Here is an 18,139-nt window from a genome sequence, read left to right as displayed (position 1 = left end):
TTTTATGCAGCAGTAATTTTCCTGTTGCTTGAAAGAGTTCTGGCAGTTTCACAAAGGATACTGTCTGACTTACCAGGGGTGGTTTAACGCAGGCTAAATCTGGATGGCACCTAGAAGCCAGTTTCACTTGGCATCTCCCTTGTGTGTCTCTCCGCTGAGATTGTCTTCACACGTGCAGCTCGGAAGGTGTCCAAACTGCACTCTGTTCTGTCTCTAACTCCATCACAGACTTGTGCCTCTAGCTATAGGCATCAGCCTTTCTCCTTGAATACCTGTTCCTAAAACAATAGCTTTTAATTTTTTTCCTGACTTTTTCAGTAACATTTTTTTTCATGGACTAAAAGTAAAATATGCTCCTTTATAGAGGCTCTTTAACTCTTTACATTTGTTTTCCTCATAGTTTTAAGGTTAAAATTTAAAAAGCAATCCTCTATTTTAAAAGAGATTTTAAATATAAGATGGACTTTTACAAACAGTTTTTACCAACCTGCTGTACCAAATTTGAAACTACAGACCAATTTCCACAAATGTATCTAATGTGTTCTAAACTTTCTATTTGGACATATATTTTCAAATACTTTTAAATTTTAGTTGGAAAAGTATTAATTTCGAAAAAATTTTGATTTATCTCCCCCGAAACTGACTTAAAGCACAAAAGCATCACGGTGAAGAAGAGTCATGTGATTTGAACCTTTGCCTCAAACCAGAACTGAGGGAGCTCTGGAATCCCTCACTCTGCTGCTTTTCAAACGTTGTCCCACAGACACAGCCCTGTGCGCTTTGCCTGATCCTCAGGAGATTTAAAGCAGATGATCCTAAATCTTTAATAGGACTCTGGATACGGCGTCTTGGGGTCCTGCTGAGGACAGCCGTCCTAATCTGCTAGCCCACTCTTACAACTACAATTTGCTTTTAACATCCAACAATTTTTGTTACTTTTTCTCTGGCGAAGTTCTAACTTACTGAATATAAATATATATTTTTTTCCATTTTATAGCACCTGTTCACAAAGCGCTCTCACAGGCCTAACCACCACTGCAATGTAATGAGAAAGTTAATCTTCGCAGTGACCCTATAAGGCATGATGGTTTTCCTCATGTAGAAAACTAAGGCTCAGAAGGGCTGTGACCTATCCAGGCAACGCTGTGGTTTATGCAGCTGGACTAGAACCCATTAACATCTCCAGACTTTCCATCGAATGTGCTTCGCGTTTACCAAGAATTCTTCTTTTTGAAAAAGTCCTTGCTTCATTCAGTAGGACAACTTCTAAGACTAATTTTAAGATAGTCATTGTTAAATTTAAGCAATTATAAAAATGTCAACTATGAAAACATAAACAAGTATAAATAAATATCTAGAAACGAAGAAAATGTATTCTCTCAGTCTTGAAGTACCAGGGACATTTGAATTGTAGATAGAAGGGGACTACTGTATGTATTTAAATTTTTTGGTCAGTTTCTTTCATTTAACCTAAATATATTTTATACTAAACTTTGATCATATCATCTTGCAAACAAATGGAACAAACATACCTTTTTAGAACACAAAGCTCATGTAATTCTAAAATGCCTGTGACTGATAAATACAGTTCTTTGCTTTTAAATATAATTTGACTTGGCTCAAGTTAAGTGAAAGTGTACATTTAATATCACTGTCTAGGTTGTTCAATTAAGGGAGTACTTGCACCAATGATGACAAACACAAGACCTTCTAAGAAAGAACGTATGTCATTCCGTGACAACCCTGTACAACTCAGTGGTGGATGGGGAAGTGGCAAAAAGAAAGCGAAAACTTCAAACTAATCCTTCAAGCTTCAGCATTCAAAACACATGGCACACGGTTTCTTTTCAAGAGATCTGTGGATATCCGGTCATGTTACCAATTGGATACAAGGTTTTAGAGTACGGTATTTAATTTGTATTATAGTACGTACTTCACAATTTTGTTTTCTGATGGGCTTATTTTCCATCTGTGAAATACAGTTTTGCTGTTATTCCTGCGTTCGTGTGGAATGGCTTCCAGGAACTAATTCTTGAAATATTGTAATGGAATTTGCATATTCAATGTCTTTCTCTGTTTAAAGTTTCTTTAACACATGTACTATAGATGGGTTTTGTGACCAATAGTAAATTTTAATGCAATAAATATAAGAGAATATAGCTTTATTTAATTGATCTGTTTATAGTACTAATGGGTCATTAGTATATTAGTAAATTTTGTCTGACCAGATTATTATAATTGGATATTTCAAAGATAAGTTGATACACCATTCAGAATGGACAATGAAAATAGCCTTTTTTTACCTTATCATCTTAAATAGTTAAGTTAGGAAATATATGTTTTATTATGTTACGTTTAGAAAATATACATTCTATTTAAAGTTAAATGACATAAATGTAAATATTTATCAATTTAATGAATTGTATATTTTATCTGTAAAGTTCCATTCTTATTGTTTACAAAGGGTAAGATGCTCCTTCTGGTTCATTAAAATTATTCTTCTCACTCAAAAATACTCTATTATTTTAATTTTTAAAGTGCCTTAAAATCTTTAAAAGTATTTTCAACTTTTCAAAGCCCAGTCTTATAATTTCATAATGTTTATATATTTTCTAAAATTACAGATGAGTTTTATTAAACTCTTACTATTGCGTGGTAAATGTTCTGTGATATCTTAGTAAAGATAATGTGCAAAATGCTGCCTTTAGCTTTAAAGCTCCTTAGGATCTTTAACTCTGCTCCTCTGGAGCTTTTTTCACAAAGCTAAGTTCTCCTGTAACTTTCCGGTGGTTGGCTGTGTAGTAGGATCCAGTGAACTTTTGTTTAGTTTTTGTTTTGCTTTTCCTACTCTTTATTGAAATATTTTGTTTGAGGATGACTAAGCAGATTTAGAGATGCATTTATTTAGTTTGCATCCACCGTCTACTTTTGGAGTTCTATTACATTTCAGACCTGTAAATCTCTTTTAGCTTGAGATGGAAATGTTAATGAGCCTTGAGCTGTCAGTCAATAAAGAAAACACAGATTCATATGCTGTGGCCTAGAAATTGAGGCTTTGGAAAGTAAGCTTCATGTACAACAGTTGTTTTCTGAACATGATGTTATGTCATCTTTTTAGTAACAGCATCCACAAACCAACATAATGTAATGATGGAAAATATTTTAGCTTATTGTGAACCCAGCAGGAGAAAAACCACATTAAATCTGATGAGGTTTTATGGTTCGTATGTGCAAATCAATGAAGTGGAAAGGCTGGTATGAGAAGTGAGATACTTATGATTAAACTGTTTTAGGGCCTAAAATAATTGAATCTATAGTTTCCTTCTTCTGTTATCTGTGTAACTGTTTCATAATATTAATTTTGAGGGAGATAATCGGTGTTGACACTCCTTAAATTTGTAGGTGATGATTGATACATATGCCAATAAAATAGTTTCCTAATTATGGAGTTATTTTGGATGTTCTTTGTAGTGCTGTTTATTGTGTCCAGTCTTAAAGTGATCACTTTAAAAATCTTTCAAATGTATCATTTTTGACACTAGCTCATTTGTGTTTTCAAAGATAGAAAAGGTAAATTTTTAAATTGAATAAATTTTAAATTTTAATTAAAATTTTAATTTTAAAAATGGAGTAAAACCTGAAAAGAAATCGAAAGAAGAGATATTCGTTCTCCTGTTTCCTTGATGAGACATTAAGGCAAATATTCGACTTTAGGATTTGGGCTGGTAAAAATATGAGCTTACACTCTCACTTAGTTGACTGAATTTTGAATTGGCAGTGATGGCCCTAGGCAGGGTACTATTCAAACGGACATCTCAAGAGGGCATTTTGTTCTTTCACGCGCCCAATGTCCTGTGCCCAACCCCCTCCCAACTCAGATCTCACCTTCCTGCCTGGCGACCTCCCCCAGTGCTATCATACAGTGGTCATGAGCCGTCACTTCTAAGAAGAATGGGAAAGTGAATCACTGATCACGAAAGATCTGATAGGATGTTTGGAGATTCCAGAATGTCTTGATGGGAGGGTTAACGGTATTCGTTTATAGAGACATGGCCCTCCCCAGATGCAGTCTGCCTACACACCTTTGTGCACACAGTGCATCGTAGGAGATCTTGGTAGGTACTGTGGGGAGCATTCTAAATCCTAATGTATTATTGCGCTCATATATTAGTTGGTGCTACCGCACTCACACGTCTCCTACCAAATGCAGTTTCCATTATCTCTAGAGGCCAGGAAATTATTCACCATCAGGATTTATGATTTTCATGGCTGTTCTGGGAGCAAGTGAGTTTATCTAGTGAACATGCTTTAATTTAGAAGCGGACCCTTGACCTTTCTATGGAATATTAGTTGTCAAAGCTAATTTCTAACGTGTTACTAATCATTCCTATTCTAATTACTTATCATACAGTTTCAGTATAGGGTGAAGTCCATTATCAATCATGATACTTTTGCCTACCTCAATGGAGCTGTTTTTGTTATTAATGTTTGTGAGATTCAGAGAAGGCCTCTTTCCAGGAGATAAAGAACTATAATCCAGATCTATGCTGTTCAAAATATCAGCCACTGGGCCCAAATTGAGATATGATGTAAGTATAAAATGCACAGCAGAATTCACACATTTAGTGTGAAAAAAGAATGCATAGTTGCCAAATAATTTGGTATTGCTTGTGTTAAAACAATAGTACTTTGGCCTAAATAAAATGTATCATTATAACATCTGGTTTTAAACTTTTTAATGTGAGTACTAGAGAAGATTGTTATACATACATTGAACACGGTGTTTCTGTTATGTACCACTGAGCTGAAAACTATTCTATAAGATAACTTAGGTAGGGTTTATTGATGCAGAAAATAATTGGTACCAAGTAGATAAAAGATAGTGACTACAAAACAGGGTACAAAAAAATCCTAGTTTATAAGAAAAGGGAACTTTGATTTTGCTGAATATGGTGAATGTTATTAAATAAAAAGGAAAGATATCCCTCATTGTGGTTTTAAACTTTTTAAGATGGCACAATTGTATTAATTTAACTCTCATATAGTGTGTATGTATTTTTATTAGATTTTAATGAGACCATATTATAAAGTCAAGTTGTATGTTACTGGTGGTAAGAAATAGAATTCGCACACACTTTGTAGTCCATGTTCTATCAGGCTTTACATATATATAGCTATTAATATTTCAAATGGCATGCTTTTTTTTTTTTGGTCTTTTGTCTTTATAGGGCCACACCCATGGCATATGGAGGTTCCCAGGCTAGGGGTCCAATTGGAGTTGTTGCTGCCAGCCTGCACCAGAGCCACAGCAACACCAGATCCAAACCACGTCTGTGACCTACACCACAGCTCACGGCAAAGCTGGATCCTTAACCCACTGAGCAAGGCCAGGAATCGAACCCGCAACCTCATGATTCCTAGTCGGATTCGTTTCCCCTGCGCCATGACGGGAACTCCCAAATGGCGTGCTCTAAACTGTGGCATAGATGGGATCTCTTAGTCGGAGCCATGTTATATTTGGTGTTTTATTGTATTATAAATCCAGTTTTAATCTAAGACCTAAACCATAAAGGCCAGTAACAGTTGTATACATGAATATGATGTATTAGTAAATACCAAATAGAGTGTGTTTATAACATATTTCTATATAATACAACTTGACCACCATGCTTTCTTCCCTCCAAATATCATGCAGTTCATGTACTGTCTCTAGGATCCCAAATTTTACTGAAGTCAAAAATCGAAGTCAAAGATACCATGTGATTTTTTCACTTGTAACTTGTATCCCTGCCAGCACTTAAGGGCAGAGCCTTCTCTAGTGGATCTGGAATGGCCACCAGTAGGAAGGAGTCGTGAGAACGCTTTTGAACTGAGTGAGGAAGGAGGTAAGAGGCAGCAAGGAGTGCCACAGTTGGTCACGTCTGCTTTAGCCTTGGGAGGTTAGAGTGAGGGCGTCCCTGGTGCGTGTCATCTGCGCTTTTGGACAGTAAGTGACCAGGGTACTAGAAAGGCGGACCCTTTTTATGAGGCTTTAGAGAGAAGTGAACCAATTGAATTAGTATTACAATAGTTTTATGTTTACTATGATGGAGTGTAACCTGTGTAGCATCTCTGCATTTTAGGAGGTCTTGTTTTGACTACTTTTAAATCGTAAAAGCAAAGGCGAGAAATCACTTCCAGTCCACACTTCCCTTATGGAGGCCTGAATGAATCGACTGCTGGTAACTAGGTAAGTGTAAAACTTTTTTAAAATAAATATATCATTGGAATTTCTGAAAAGTTATTTTCTCCTGGAAAGGCTATACTAGGAATTTTTGAACTCGTTTTAGAATTTTCATAGAATTGGTCTAGATCAGCATTATACAATACAAATATATATGGGAGACACATACGTAATTTTAATCTTTCTAGTAGCCACGTTACAAATATAAAAAGAAATTGGTAAAATTAATGTATTTTATTCAACCCAAGATATCCAATACATTTTTTTAATCCAATGGAATTATAAGAGCATTATCGTACAGGAGAACACTTCAGCTCTACTAGCCTCTAAAATTACCTGCCTTACAGAAAAATAAAAAGGTCTAAAAATAAGAGGATTTCTGATTGGATATCTATACTTGTATAACAATGAATAATGTATAGCTTAAACATCCCAAGTCAAATAAGTGCTGTCTTTATTGCGTTGCTTTTTAATGTGGATATGAGGTCTCCTCCCACAGTTATTCCAGATTCTCTCTCAGGAGAGGCTGATTGGTAAAGTGTCTTATAAGAAGACATAGTTGGGTGGATCTTTCCAATTTGGTAAAACTATGGACTTTCTGTTAACTTCAAAATGAAACCAATGCTTAGAGTAAGTCAATTTAATACATAGAACTAAGCAGGAATTCAACACAATTTTGTTCTTCTCAGTACACATTTTGATATGAGACATATGGAAGAAAGGGAAAAGAATATATTTTTTGGTCATCTAACTATACTGTGTTCTAATCCTAATTCTACTGTGTCACCTTGAACAAGCAGCAAAGTCTATGAGCCTGCTTGTTTACCAGTAAATTAAGATTATAACCCATAAAATACTATGAGACCAAATCTGACGAAGTAGATGAGAAGCCCCTGGCTCAGCCCCTTGGGTATCACCAGCACTGGATAAATGGCGACTAACTTGACAGATAATCTTTCCAGACCAATCTCCCAAAGTTAAACCAAACATTGGGTCAATTCTGCATATTTTATTTAGTTCCATGAAATGGTGAAAAACACCTTTAAGCAATCTTGAAAACTGACTTCTCAACATTTACATTGAGATAAAAGTAGAATTCAGTGCTTCAAATGCATACGTATTAAGCCTCCTCCATAGAAATTGTGCAGAATACCTTGGAAATGTAAAAGGCATAACATTTCTGATAGCTTGTTAACTTATTTTTTAATATGGTAAGTAAAAAATATACTTCAGAAAACAAGCTGCAATGTCAGCACCACAACTCTGTAGGCAAAACTCTATACTCCAAAATAGATCCATAAAATATTTCCACCACCAGGTCCCAAAGGGGATGCCGGTAATTGTCTACACTGGCTCACACTCTCCGTCTCCCAATTCTCCACTACCCATGCCTTCCCTTCTAAGGAAAATACTGGCTCGTTGTCTCTTTAGAACAAAGATCTCCAGCCCTTGTTGGATTTCTTTCTTAATCTTTATTCAATTTTTTTCTATTGAGAACAAAACTTGTTTCTTATCTTCAAAAATATAACTTGTAAAATATAAGTATTAATCTAGATCCAATAAACATCTCTATAAAGAATTTTTATTTTAGTATACTAAAGGGAATAAAAAATGTTTGGGGCCTGAGAAGGTTCATTTCAAATAAGAATGGACAGGGAAATAGTGTTTTCATATTCTACTTATTTAATTGATCTTGAAGAACGAATAGATATTGAGGAGAGCATTGTAGACAACAGATACTGTCTGAATAAATACCTGGAGGCAGAGAGCAGCAACATGTGCAGGGAACGGAGAGTGGAGCAACTCAGAGACTGAATTATTGGACAGAACTGAGACAGCCTGGTGAGAGAGACAGGGAATTAGTGGGAAATGCGATTGGGAAGTAGGATTGAATAAAGTACCCTGAGACCTGTCCAGCTTATGTATTTTAGGTCTTATGTGTGGTCTCTAGGTGGAAAACTGCCATGTAATGGTTTTCAAAAATGGGAAGGTGTTACTACTTTAAGACAATGTTATTGCTTAAACTACTGGGTAATTTTGAAATAAAAATAGACATGATTAGGCAAAATATTAATTTGATTCAAATATGAAATGATACAGTAAAGATGCTTATCTCAAAGTCTCTGATTAATGGGTGCACTGGTGTGTGTGTGTGTGTGTGTGTGTGCGCGCATGTGTGTTAAGTGGGAGAAAACTGAATGACCTACAGAGGCATCAGCCTTTCAGAATCAATTAAGAGTTGATTTCAGGGAGGTCCTCTCATGGTGCAGCGGAAACCAGTCCAACTAGGAACCATGAGGTTGCCAGTTTGATCCCCGGCCTTGCTCAGTGGGTTGAGGATCCGGCGTTGCCATGAGCTGTGGTGTAGGTTGCAGACGTGGTTTGGATCCCGCATTGCTGTGGCTGTGGTGTAGGCCGGTGGCTACAGCTCCAATTAGACCCCTAACCTGGGAACCTCCATATGCCACGGGTGCTGCCCTAAAAAGACAAAAAAAAAAAAGTTGATTTCACAGATGCTTATGTTTCTCAAATCTGAGTGATGTTGCTTCCAAGTATAGACTTTGGAGATCTTTGCTTTCCTCAGGAGGATACTGACACATCAGTGACATCCTGAAGGAGCCGTTCTTCCCCAGGGAATGGGTTCCACGAGGGCTTCAGGAGCACTATGCCAAATCCTCTAAGTCTAGCAATAGCTGGAAAAAGCTAGAATTCCTCGTATCATTTCCTTGGAGGGTTAGGATCAAAGATTTGGAAGACCTCTATCCTAGTCTACTTGGGCTTCTCTAACAGAACACCGTAGACTGGATGGCTTAAAAAACCACCCTTTATTTCTCACACATCTGGAGACTTGAATTCAGAGTCAGGTTCTTGGTGAAGGCCCTCTCCCAGGTTTCCGGATGGCCATGTGCTTGCCATAACCTCACGGGGAGGGAGAGAGACCTTGTTCTCCTCATCCCATTATAAGAACATTCATCTCCTCATGAAGCCTCCACTCTCGGGACCAAATATAAGCCTAATCACCTCCCAAAGCCCCCAGCTGCAAACACCTCAAATGGGGAATTAAGGTGTCGATATAATGAATTTGGGGAGGACATAAACGCTTAGTCCACAGCAGCCTCCTAGAGACCACACAGTTTGGTTGATAAGAATTGTGTTTCTGGAGCTCCCGTAGGGGCTCAGTGGTTAATGAACCCCAATTGGCATCTACGAGGACGCAGTCTTGATCCCTGGCCTCGCTCAGTGGATTAAGGATCTGGTGTTGCCCTGAGCTGTAGTGTGGGTCACAGATGTGGCTCGGATCTGGCATTGCTGTGGCTGTGGTGTAGGCCAGCAGCGGTAGCTCAGATTCGACCTCTAGCCTGGGAACCTCCATATACCACGGGTGTGGCCCTAAGAAGACAAAACAAAAAACAAAACCCCACTATAAATAAATAACTCCACTATAGTCCTTTTCCCCCCAATACATGGCTTTATAAGAAGAGAAAGAAGCTGAGACCTTAATGGGTAACTCTATTTAAGTTACACAAATTGATAGTTAATAACAGATTGGGGGATTCCCAAGTCACAAAAATCTTGGGAAATGGGTCAGAGGTAATACCTGTGTTTACAGCTTTGCTGGACAGTAATTTGAGGCAAGCACATTGCCTTAAACTAGTGCACAGCCCTCCGGACATAGAATTCTCACCAAGATTTGTTTCCCCTGTGCCATCCTTTCCCCTCCTCTGTCTCTTACCCATAATTACATGTTTAAAATAGTTGGATTTTCTGTTTTTAAAATCACCTTTCATTTCATAACACCTTTATTTTTTTTTCTACTAGGTCCGTATTTTTTATTAAATGCTTTACCATTCTGAATTTTAAAAATCATAATAATGGTAAATATGTAGTGGCTATAATATGGTCAGGCACTATCCCTAAAGGCTTTGGCTGCATTAACTCCTTTTATATTCATTCCCATTTGCCTTTGAGATAGGTACTACTCCCAGCCCCATTACATGGAAGATGACGGTGAATCTTAGAGTAGTTACATACCCTTCTCAGCATTGCACAGCCAGCAGGTGGTAGAACTGGACCCAAACAAACCCTGTCAAGTGTGCATCTAGTTTGTACTTTACTTCACTTTTGGCATCATTGATGTTTACATATGCCTACTTATACATGATCATAGAAGTTGTGTGTAACCAGCCAGCCAAATGCCATCAATAGGAAATGAAAGAGTTTATCTAGATAAGAAGAATATAGGCAGACCAGGTCATTGGATGTAAAAATACTGGCTTTCACAGTGTAATCTTTCATTTCAGCTCACAATTAAGGCAAATATGATACATCAGGGTTTTTTTTTTAAGAGAAAATTAATCCTAATTTGGAAATTGGTAGTACCATATCTTTGTGTGTGTGTGTGTGTGTGTGTGTGAAGGGAGCGTCAGAGATGCTCTCGTGAGCATGAAATCCATCGTCCGGAAGCACTGGTTTGGAAGAGGCTCAGACATCCCAGATTTCCCTGCCTAACATTGCTTGTCCAGTAGCATGCAGCTTTGACAATCAGCCCAATTTAGTCAGAACTGTCCTTGTTCAAAAAGAAAAAAAAAAAAAACGTTGTTTACATTAAAAAACTTTTCTAATTGAACCTAACCCACCTTAGTTCAACACTGGGGCTAAATTGAATAAATTTACGCTTCTGTGTTTTCTTAGCTTAAAAAATCACCAACTCCTTTAACCATTCTTTCCAAGATGTGGTCTCCAAATCCTCTTTGATTCGCCTACTGCACGCTAGAAAAGCTCAAAATTGTTCATTCCTCTCAGTAAAAATAGCTTCCAGAGCTATTCTCAGCTCTCTAGATTTCTACATAATACAATTTACAGGGAGGACCTGATCTTTCTTGATGTGCGACTGGATGGCTTTCCTTTGGTTAACACAACATAAGCTAAGTTTGTTGCCGCTACCTCATCAACCAAGTCATGCTATAGACTTGAAATATCCTCAGATCTTGATTCTATAGAGCCTTATTGTAAGGAAGCTTTGTTTCCCTTCTCCTATATTTATTTTTTCAACCTTAATTTGCAGCTTTATGTTGGTCTTCACTTGTTTAGTTCCATCATTCTGCCTTCTCCAAAAATACGTGCCTCCCAATTTCTCTTGAATTTTAGCTTTAATAGCCATCCTCAGATGTATGCTTTGTAAAATTTTGTAAGTTCAATAACTATATTTCAGTCTTTGGTGAAAACATTGAATGGAATTAAGGTCCACCTTTAATAGATACTATCTGAAGGAAATTTTTAAAAAAATGATTTACAGGATCCAGCAAAAAGGTGCATGAGATACTTTAAAGAAGCCCTTCTATTCTATATGGTTTGCCTCAACTGTGATCCAGCAGCTAAAGATGCCCAAAGTCGCTCATGTAGCTCAAATAAGACATTTCCCATAGATCTACTTAATTTCATGAAAAGTAAAAACTACCTTAGTAATTCTTTCCTTTATTTATTTAGTCAAGTTTTATATTTCTTTTTAAAGTCTAAGACAGAATTCAAAGTTGTATTAATATGAAAAAGAATGCAAGAGTAAAAACAGAATAATCAGTTACTTAGATTTTGCTTAATTATTTCAGCTATTTAACAACTCTTAATGCAGCAAAAAAAAAAAAAAAAACAACTGCAACCCCCTCTCCCCAAAAGTAGGATGTGTGAGTCAAATACAGGGCAAAAGAAATAATTTCATTAATTTTAATCAGAAATGAATTTTATTGGAAATATGTGGATTCCCTATAAGTAACTGCATTAAAGAGATGTCCTGCAAATAAGTTCTTTTTTAAAATTAAAGTCTTCCTTAAGAACTATGTTTATTTTATATATGTGTGTATATGCATATAAATATATATATAATAACTCGGTATACACGGATATATGTGGCATTGCACAAGTGGTTGAACTCTCACAAAGAAACTAATATAAATTAACTATTTAAAGCCAACTCTTTTTTTCCTTCCCTTTTTGGAACCTGAAAAAATACTTGCTGACGAATTTGGTAGAATAGCAGTAAATATTTTAATTGCTTGCTGAACTTTATTCCTTATGCGTTCATGATGTTTTGTCATCTCTGAGAGCAGAAATCTGAACAGAGGAAAGCGTTCGACTCTTCTGACACCGTAACGAAGGTTCACGGGGCATCTGTGGTCAGGAGCTGAGGAATGACGTAATCCTCTGAAGTCCCAAGGATTCTTTTTTAGCCAACGTCTCCCAGGGCGGCGGGCGCCACCCCACTAGGGGTAGTGCATCAGCTTTGTTGAATAAAAAGGACTTAAAAAAAAAAGTCCAGTAAAGGTTAAGAAAATTTTACTGCAAAACAAGATCTTAAGAAGAGACGTACCATTGCCTGTTATCTAATGTATCCGCTAGGACCCCCTTGCAGTGAGGCTGAAGCCGGGCTTTCTCCCAAGGGAGCGGGGATCGATCGAAGGACAGGTAGAAGGGGCAAGTGTGCGCTGCTTTACACGCTCACGCGCACACGCTACTGTTAAAGAGAGTTACAAGGCTTCTGCTTTATCCCCTAAATCTGCAGCAATTTGTGATATGGATTAATTCTGATGGCCAACTCGCGAAACAAAAAAGGCCCTGTCCTTACCAGGGGACGGTTGGATGATCTATTTGCCAATATCAATATTTGGATGGAAAGCTTAAAATATGTTGTTTTTCCAAGAGTTAGCCTTTAAGGAGGGAGAGCACCCCTGATGAAATATTAGCAGCAAATCGGTTAACCGCTAACTTCTTTCTGTAGTCGGCCAGGCTCTTTTAAGTTTTCAGGAGAAGCGAAACTTCATTCTCTCGGCTCAGCATAGAGACTCTTGCACATCTGCGCCCTTAACCACAGCGTCGTCCCGGGTCCTAGGTGTCTTCGCCTCCTCCTCTGAGGTCAAGTCGGGCGGCCTTTGGAGACTCAGCCCTCACCCCAGAGACCCTCCAGGGCGGTCCCCCGAGGTTCCCCCAGGCCTGGACCCGGGAAGGTGGTCCTGCCCCCCAGGTGCGCACCAGGTGACGACCCACCCGTGCAAGGGGGCGCTCCGACTGGCCTCCGGAAGTTTGCTCGACTCACAGCCTTTTCTCAGGTTTCCGACTGCAGAGCTCCCGCGTGAGGTCGACCGCGGCGGCGGCGGGGCTGGGTCGCAGGCTCCGAGCTGCGGGTTCGCGCGGCCAGGGCGCCACGCGCAGCCCCGGGACCAGCCTGCACACCCACGAGAGGCGTCCCACCCGCTCGCCTCTCCTCCTGCCCGCCGCGGAGGGTTTTGTCCCGCAGCTCTGCGAAAGGCACTTAGCGGGTTACAACTCACTTATCAAAATTCACAGCAGGAATTCTTGTTGCTGGGGGCGGACAGGACAGGTTGGAAAGAAAGGAGCGAATATGCATCTTGACCTTTCTCTAAAGTTCTTTATTGATTTTTCCAAGGGTGGCGTTGGCCCCCTTCGCCCTTCCTTTCCCCCGCCCTGAGTAATGCAGGAAACGCGTTTGGGTTTTTCTTCCCTCTGTTGAATGTATAAAGCACTACGGCAAAGCGCTGAAACCAGATCACGAATAGTTTTCAGCTGCTTACGATGAGGATGAGGTGCGTTCTAAGCGCACCGCCTCGGCACCCAAGCCCCGTTTTCGTGGGCGAGGGAGGGGCGCAGTGGGTGGGGGTCTAGGGTCTAGCGGGAGGGGAATCCTGTTGGAACTACTTTGACTGCCTCTGCTGGGCCTGCTCTGGTCGAGATTGTTTAAGGACCACGGACTTCACACATTGTGTAATTCCAGTCCAAAGGAGAAACACCCGCCCTGTCTTTTTGCGTCTATCTTACATAGAGATGCTAAGGTAGTCTTTCTCTGCAACTCCACAGCTCAATGGCTGAAAGTATTTGCACAGCATATGTTTTGAAAATAAATTCTGTCTTTAAGACAAATCTAATCAGCAGGAAACACTGGGTAAGAAGTTTAAACAGTTCATATAAAAAACACTGGAAGATGTGTTCCAGATAAAGGATCAATAATTTGCTAATGAAATCTGGGCTCAGGGATTTAATACAACTTAGCTTAATGTGCACAATCTGAAAGTTTATGTCATAGCCGAGATCTAACTTTAAGGGTCTTTTTATTTTATTGTACTCAGAACTTTCTGAGGCAATGGCGACAGCCATAAAGAGAAATGAAGGTAATTTGATTATCGCGGTTGAATTACGATTTTTTAATATTTGTAACAAAATACATTTCTATAGTAAACAACGGCATGTTAGATAAGTCAAAATATTTGCAAATGGGGAAAACAGTTCTTAGATTTTCACATTTAAATGGTTCCTTTAGGAGAGCAGAAATTAAATCTATTTTTCTCTTTAAGAAATGGGCAGGTTGGTAAGAAATTGTTACTGAATCAAGTTGAAATTCAAAAACAATTGAAGTCTTTGAATAAGCATGTGGATTTCTAAAAATCTCAAAACACTGAGAATGATTGAAATCACAGGCAAATCTAATCTATTATACTTGAAAGTTTCCTTAACAGCATACTCCAAAGACTGACAAGACTGATTAAAATTCAAGTTATTGTTTTTTAAGGTAAAATACAGGATCTTCACAAAAATGATGTTATATATTAGTCTGGAGGTGTGTTTTCCAGAGTAGATGCTGCTGGGCTGGGACATACTTTTTAAAGAAAAGCTTCAGTGTGTGTGTGTGTGTGTGTGTGTGTGTGTGTGTGTGTGTGTGTGTGTGTGTGTGTGTGCGCGCGCGCGCGCACATATTTTATTTTGAAGGAAATCTCTTGAGCTGCTTCAATGCGAAATATATTTCTGTATCTGTTATGTCTGTAGAGCTGTGGGAAGGCTGAATATGAAGCCAGGGAAGGAAAACAGCAGCGAGCACACACAAAACATGAGGCCACCTGGCTTTTTGCCATCATACATGACATTCAATTATTTTAGTGCTTTTTCGTGATCTTTTGCTCTCCCCCCAGCCTCCCCTCCCCTCCCCTCTCCAGACCCTAGCTTTTTTACATTTGTCATAGTTCCTCTAATTCAGCACGCATTTTTCCTAGCTTTTCTTACTAGTATGTCTCAACCTCTTACTGAGAAAAGAAGTGCTCATATGAAAACTCTGGCAATCCTATCTTGACAGTCCCGCTAGTACTGTGTAAGTGTGGCATTTCTTTCAATAAGTTGAGAAAGAAAGGAATCGGAGTGGTCGACACACTGCTTCGACTGCGGCTTTGATGTATGTACTCAAAATATTTTTCATTTCCCAAAATATATCCTCATGGGGGAGGGAGGCATCAAAAGCAGCTTTTAGACCTTTAGACCGTGAGAATTTTTTTTTGATGTAAAGTAAGTCAAACAGCCAATCCTTTATCTGAATTTGATTTATCTGAATTTACCTTTGTGCGTGTGTGTGGGGGGGGAATCAAATAGTCATTCCAGGGGACTTTTCAACTAGTTTTAATTTATGCAGTTACTTTAATTCTAGACTCTAAGGGGACTGATTTAATAAAGAGGATTTTAAAAACACCCCAAATCTGGGTGTTTGGGGAGTTGGCACCTAACAACAACAGCAACAACCACAAACTGGTTGCAGGAATGTTACGTGTAACTTCAAAACAGAATATGGGAGTCACTTCACAAGACAGCCTTTCCACTGAAAGCGTCAGAGGAATGAGAAAAGTGTTCCAAAGAGACGGAGACTTGAACCTGCAGTAGGTCCTGTTAACCCTAGCCCTTTTGCTTTCTGGACTCTGCACGATCCTTCCTGACTCACTGTGCTTCAGTGCCATGAAGGAGATGTGAAGTAGCATCAGTAGCTACACCCAGGAATCTGAAAGTTCTGGCATCCGAAGATGTCCTAAATTCTATTAGGATTTAAAAGAAAGTGATGGCCCTCCAACTCTGTCCGTTTACACTCCCACCACCTCCTGCAAGTGCTTTCTGCTAAATAGATTTCTTGACTAACATGAATTCTGGATTTAGAGTCAGATCCCAGGTTTGGAAACTGATGAACAGGGCTCTTAAAGGTGGAGCAAAGAAGAGAAGAGTAGCCTGGGGGTGATGAGCTGACGGTGCTGAGATAAAGTCCCAATTAGAATCTGATTTAATAAACTAGGTTTCTCTTGCCAGCCTTGATTTCTCAGGCCACTGGCCCCAGGGGCTCTAGACTTGCCGACTGGTTGGAATCGGGGAGAGCTGTGATAAGGAATGTGGATTAGAAGCAGGTTTTTAAAGCCTGCTTTAGAGGAAAGACCCATGTGGGCTCGTGGTCGAGTAGCTGAAAGTATTTATCAAAGTATTGTGGCCAGTCTCCAAAAAGGTTATCCTCAAAGTATCAGGCAGATCTCAGGGAGGCTGAGACAGCCTCCAATCCTATCAGCCTCCAATTTCTTCTCCCTTCTTGTGATTTCCAGCATTTAACTATTGTTTTAATTAGTATTATTTGAAATTTAGTATTAATGCGCCAATGGCTAGAACTGTGTCACTACTATAAACTCCATCTCAACCTCTCAGAATCCATTTAATGCGGCTCTTGGCAACCAGAGACCCAGCTTCTTGCCAAAAACTGCAGATTAAGCATTCGTTATGGGAGTTCGCCATTAGCTGTTCCCTCTGTTATGGGCATATGTGGTTACATGTCCCCAGACAGACAGGATTCTGTGTGACAGATCTGCGTTTCCAAGAGGCTCCGGGGATACCAAGTGGGGTTGGTGACACCTTGCGCCCGTCCCTTCAACCACTCCTATCAAAAGTGGGGTTAAGGTGTGAGGTGGAAAAGGGTTTTCTAGGCAGCCGTCGACCTTGGCTTTCCTGTAGTTGCTTCTGCGAGCTGGACCTTTGTTGGTTTACAAGTACACTAGAGCTTGCTTCATCTGTCTTTCATTTAAAATACATCGAATGTTTTTTAGGGAATTTAGGGCTCTTAAGACGCATATTTATAAACAAGCTGACAGAGCTCTACGACACAACTACGTTTACAGCTAGGAGTTGTTTGTATATTTCCTCAAGTCAGCAAGGCGTTTTTCTTGCTGCTGGGAATTTTTGAAAAACCTATTGACCACTTCGCTCATCCGCCCCCCCTCGCCCCCGCCCCCGGTGTCTGTTAGAGAAAGCCAGGCTTTCAGAATATCTGAAGGTAAAGTACAGAAAGGGTTAGAAAAGAATAAAAAAATCATCAACCCACATAGTGGATAACTCAACCTCCGACGTTCCGGTCGTGGCGGCCCAGGAACAGCTAGAAAGTGCTCCGGAAGCGCACAGCTTGCTCCACCGCCTGAAGCCTGAACAGGATATCCCAGCGCACCCTCTCGCCGACTTTTCCTTGCCCCCCCCCCAACCTCCCCCCCCCAACTTCCCCCCACCCCCATCCCCCCACCCAAGGATGCCCAGCGTGTAGGTCGCGCGCCTTGACGCAGTCCTGCTTTCTCCCAGAGCGCAGTCCCTGAAAACGTTTCTTGGCCCGCATGCCCTTGAGATTTAACCATCAGTGTTTGGTGCCGGCGGCTTGGCTCGGGAGCGACAGCAGTCATACGCAAACGTTATATAATTCAGGAACAGTGTCAACTCGCGAGAGCCTGAGTGCGCGCTGAAGGCCCCGCCAAGCGCGGCGCCACGTGAACCGAGCTCGCTCCCGCCTCCCCGCCCCAGGGGCAGCGCCTCGGGAGAACCGAGGCCACGGCACCGGCCCCGCTCAGCAGGATCTGGGGGTAGTGCCTGTCCTGCTTCGAGGGTAGTGAGTGCCAAGGTGCAGCTCTGATGTGCGCAGCGCTCCTGGATTGTTCCTTCCCCAGATGCCGCCTACCCTGGCCTCGATAGGGTCTCCCAGGGAGTCCTGGGTCAGCCAAGACCTCGACTCGCAGAAAGTGGAAATTCCCGAGTCCCTCCGGAGACGCGCCGGAGTTGGGCTTGGCCTCGTTGTCGGGG

At 40.3% G+C, this 18,139-nt stretch overlaps 1 protein-coding gene across 2 annotated transcripts in view; it reads left to right on the top strand.

Moving 5' to 3' along the window:
* Positions 1–2,339, top strand: part of LRRIQ1 (leucine rich repeats and IQ motif containing 1) — a 175,425-nt gene extending 173,086 nt beyond the window's left edge. Inside the window, exon 21 of one of the 2 annotated variants that reach the window (XM_047788336.1) lies at positions 1,660–2,339. In XM_047788336.1, coding sequence (XP_047644292.1) covers positions 1,660–1,802 — 143 coding nt within the window. In that variant the 3' untranslated portion in view covers positions 1,803–2,339. Of the gene's footprint in view, positions 1–997; positions 1,438–1,659 lie in introns of those variants that run through there. The other variant, XM_047788337.1, reaches the window with a different exon arrangement.
* Positions 2,340–18,139: the final 15,800 nt, after the last annotated feature.

This window comes from Phacochoerus africanus, chromosome 7 (genome assembly GCF_016906955.1).
Source record: "Phacochoerus africanus isolate WHEZ1 chromosome 7, ROS_Pafr_v1, whole genome shotgun sequence".
NCBI classification, from domain to species: Eukaryota; Metazoa; Chordata; class Mammalia; order Artiodactyla; family Suidae; genus Phacochoerus; species Phacochoerus africanus.
Note: the sequence above shows the minus strand (reverse complement) of the source record. Positions and strands in the feature narration are given on the sequence as shown.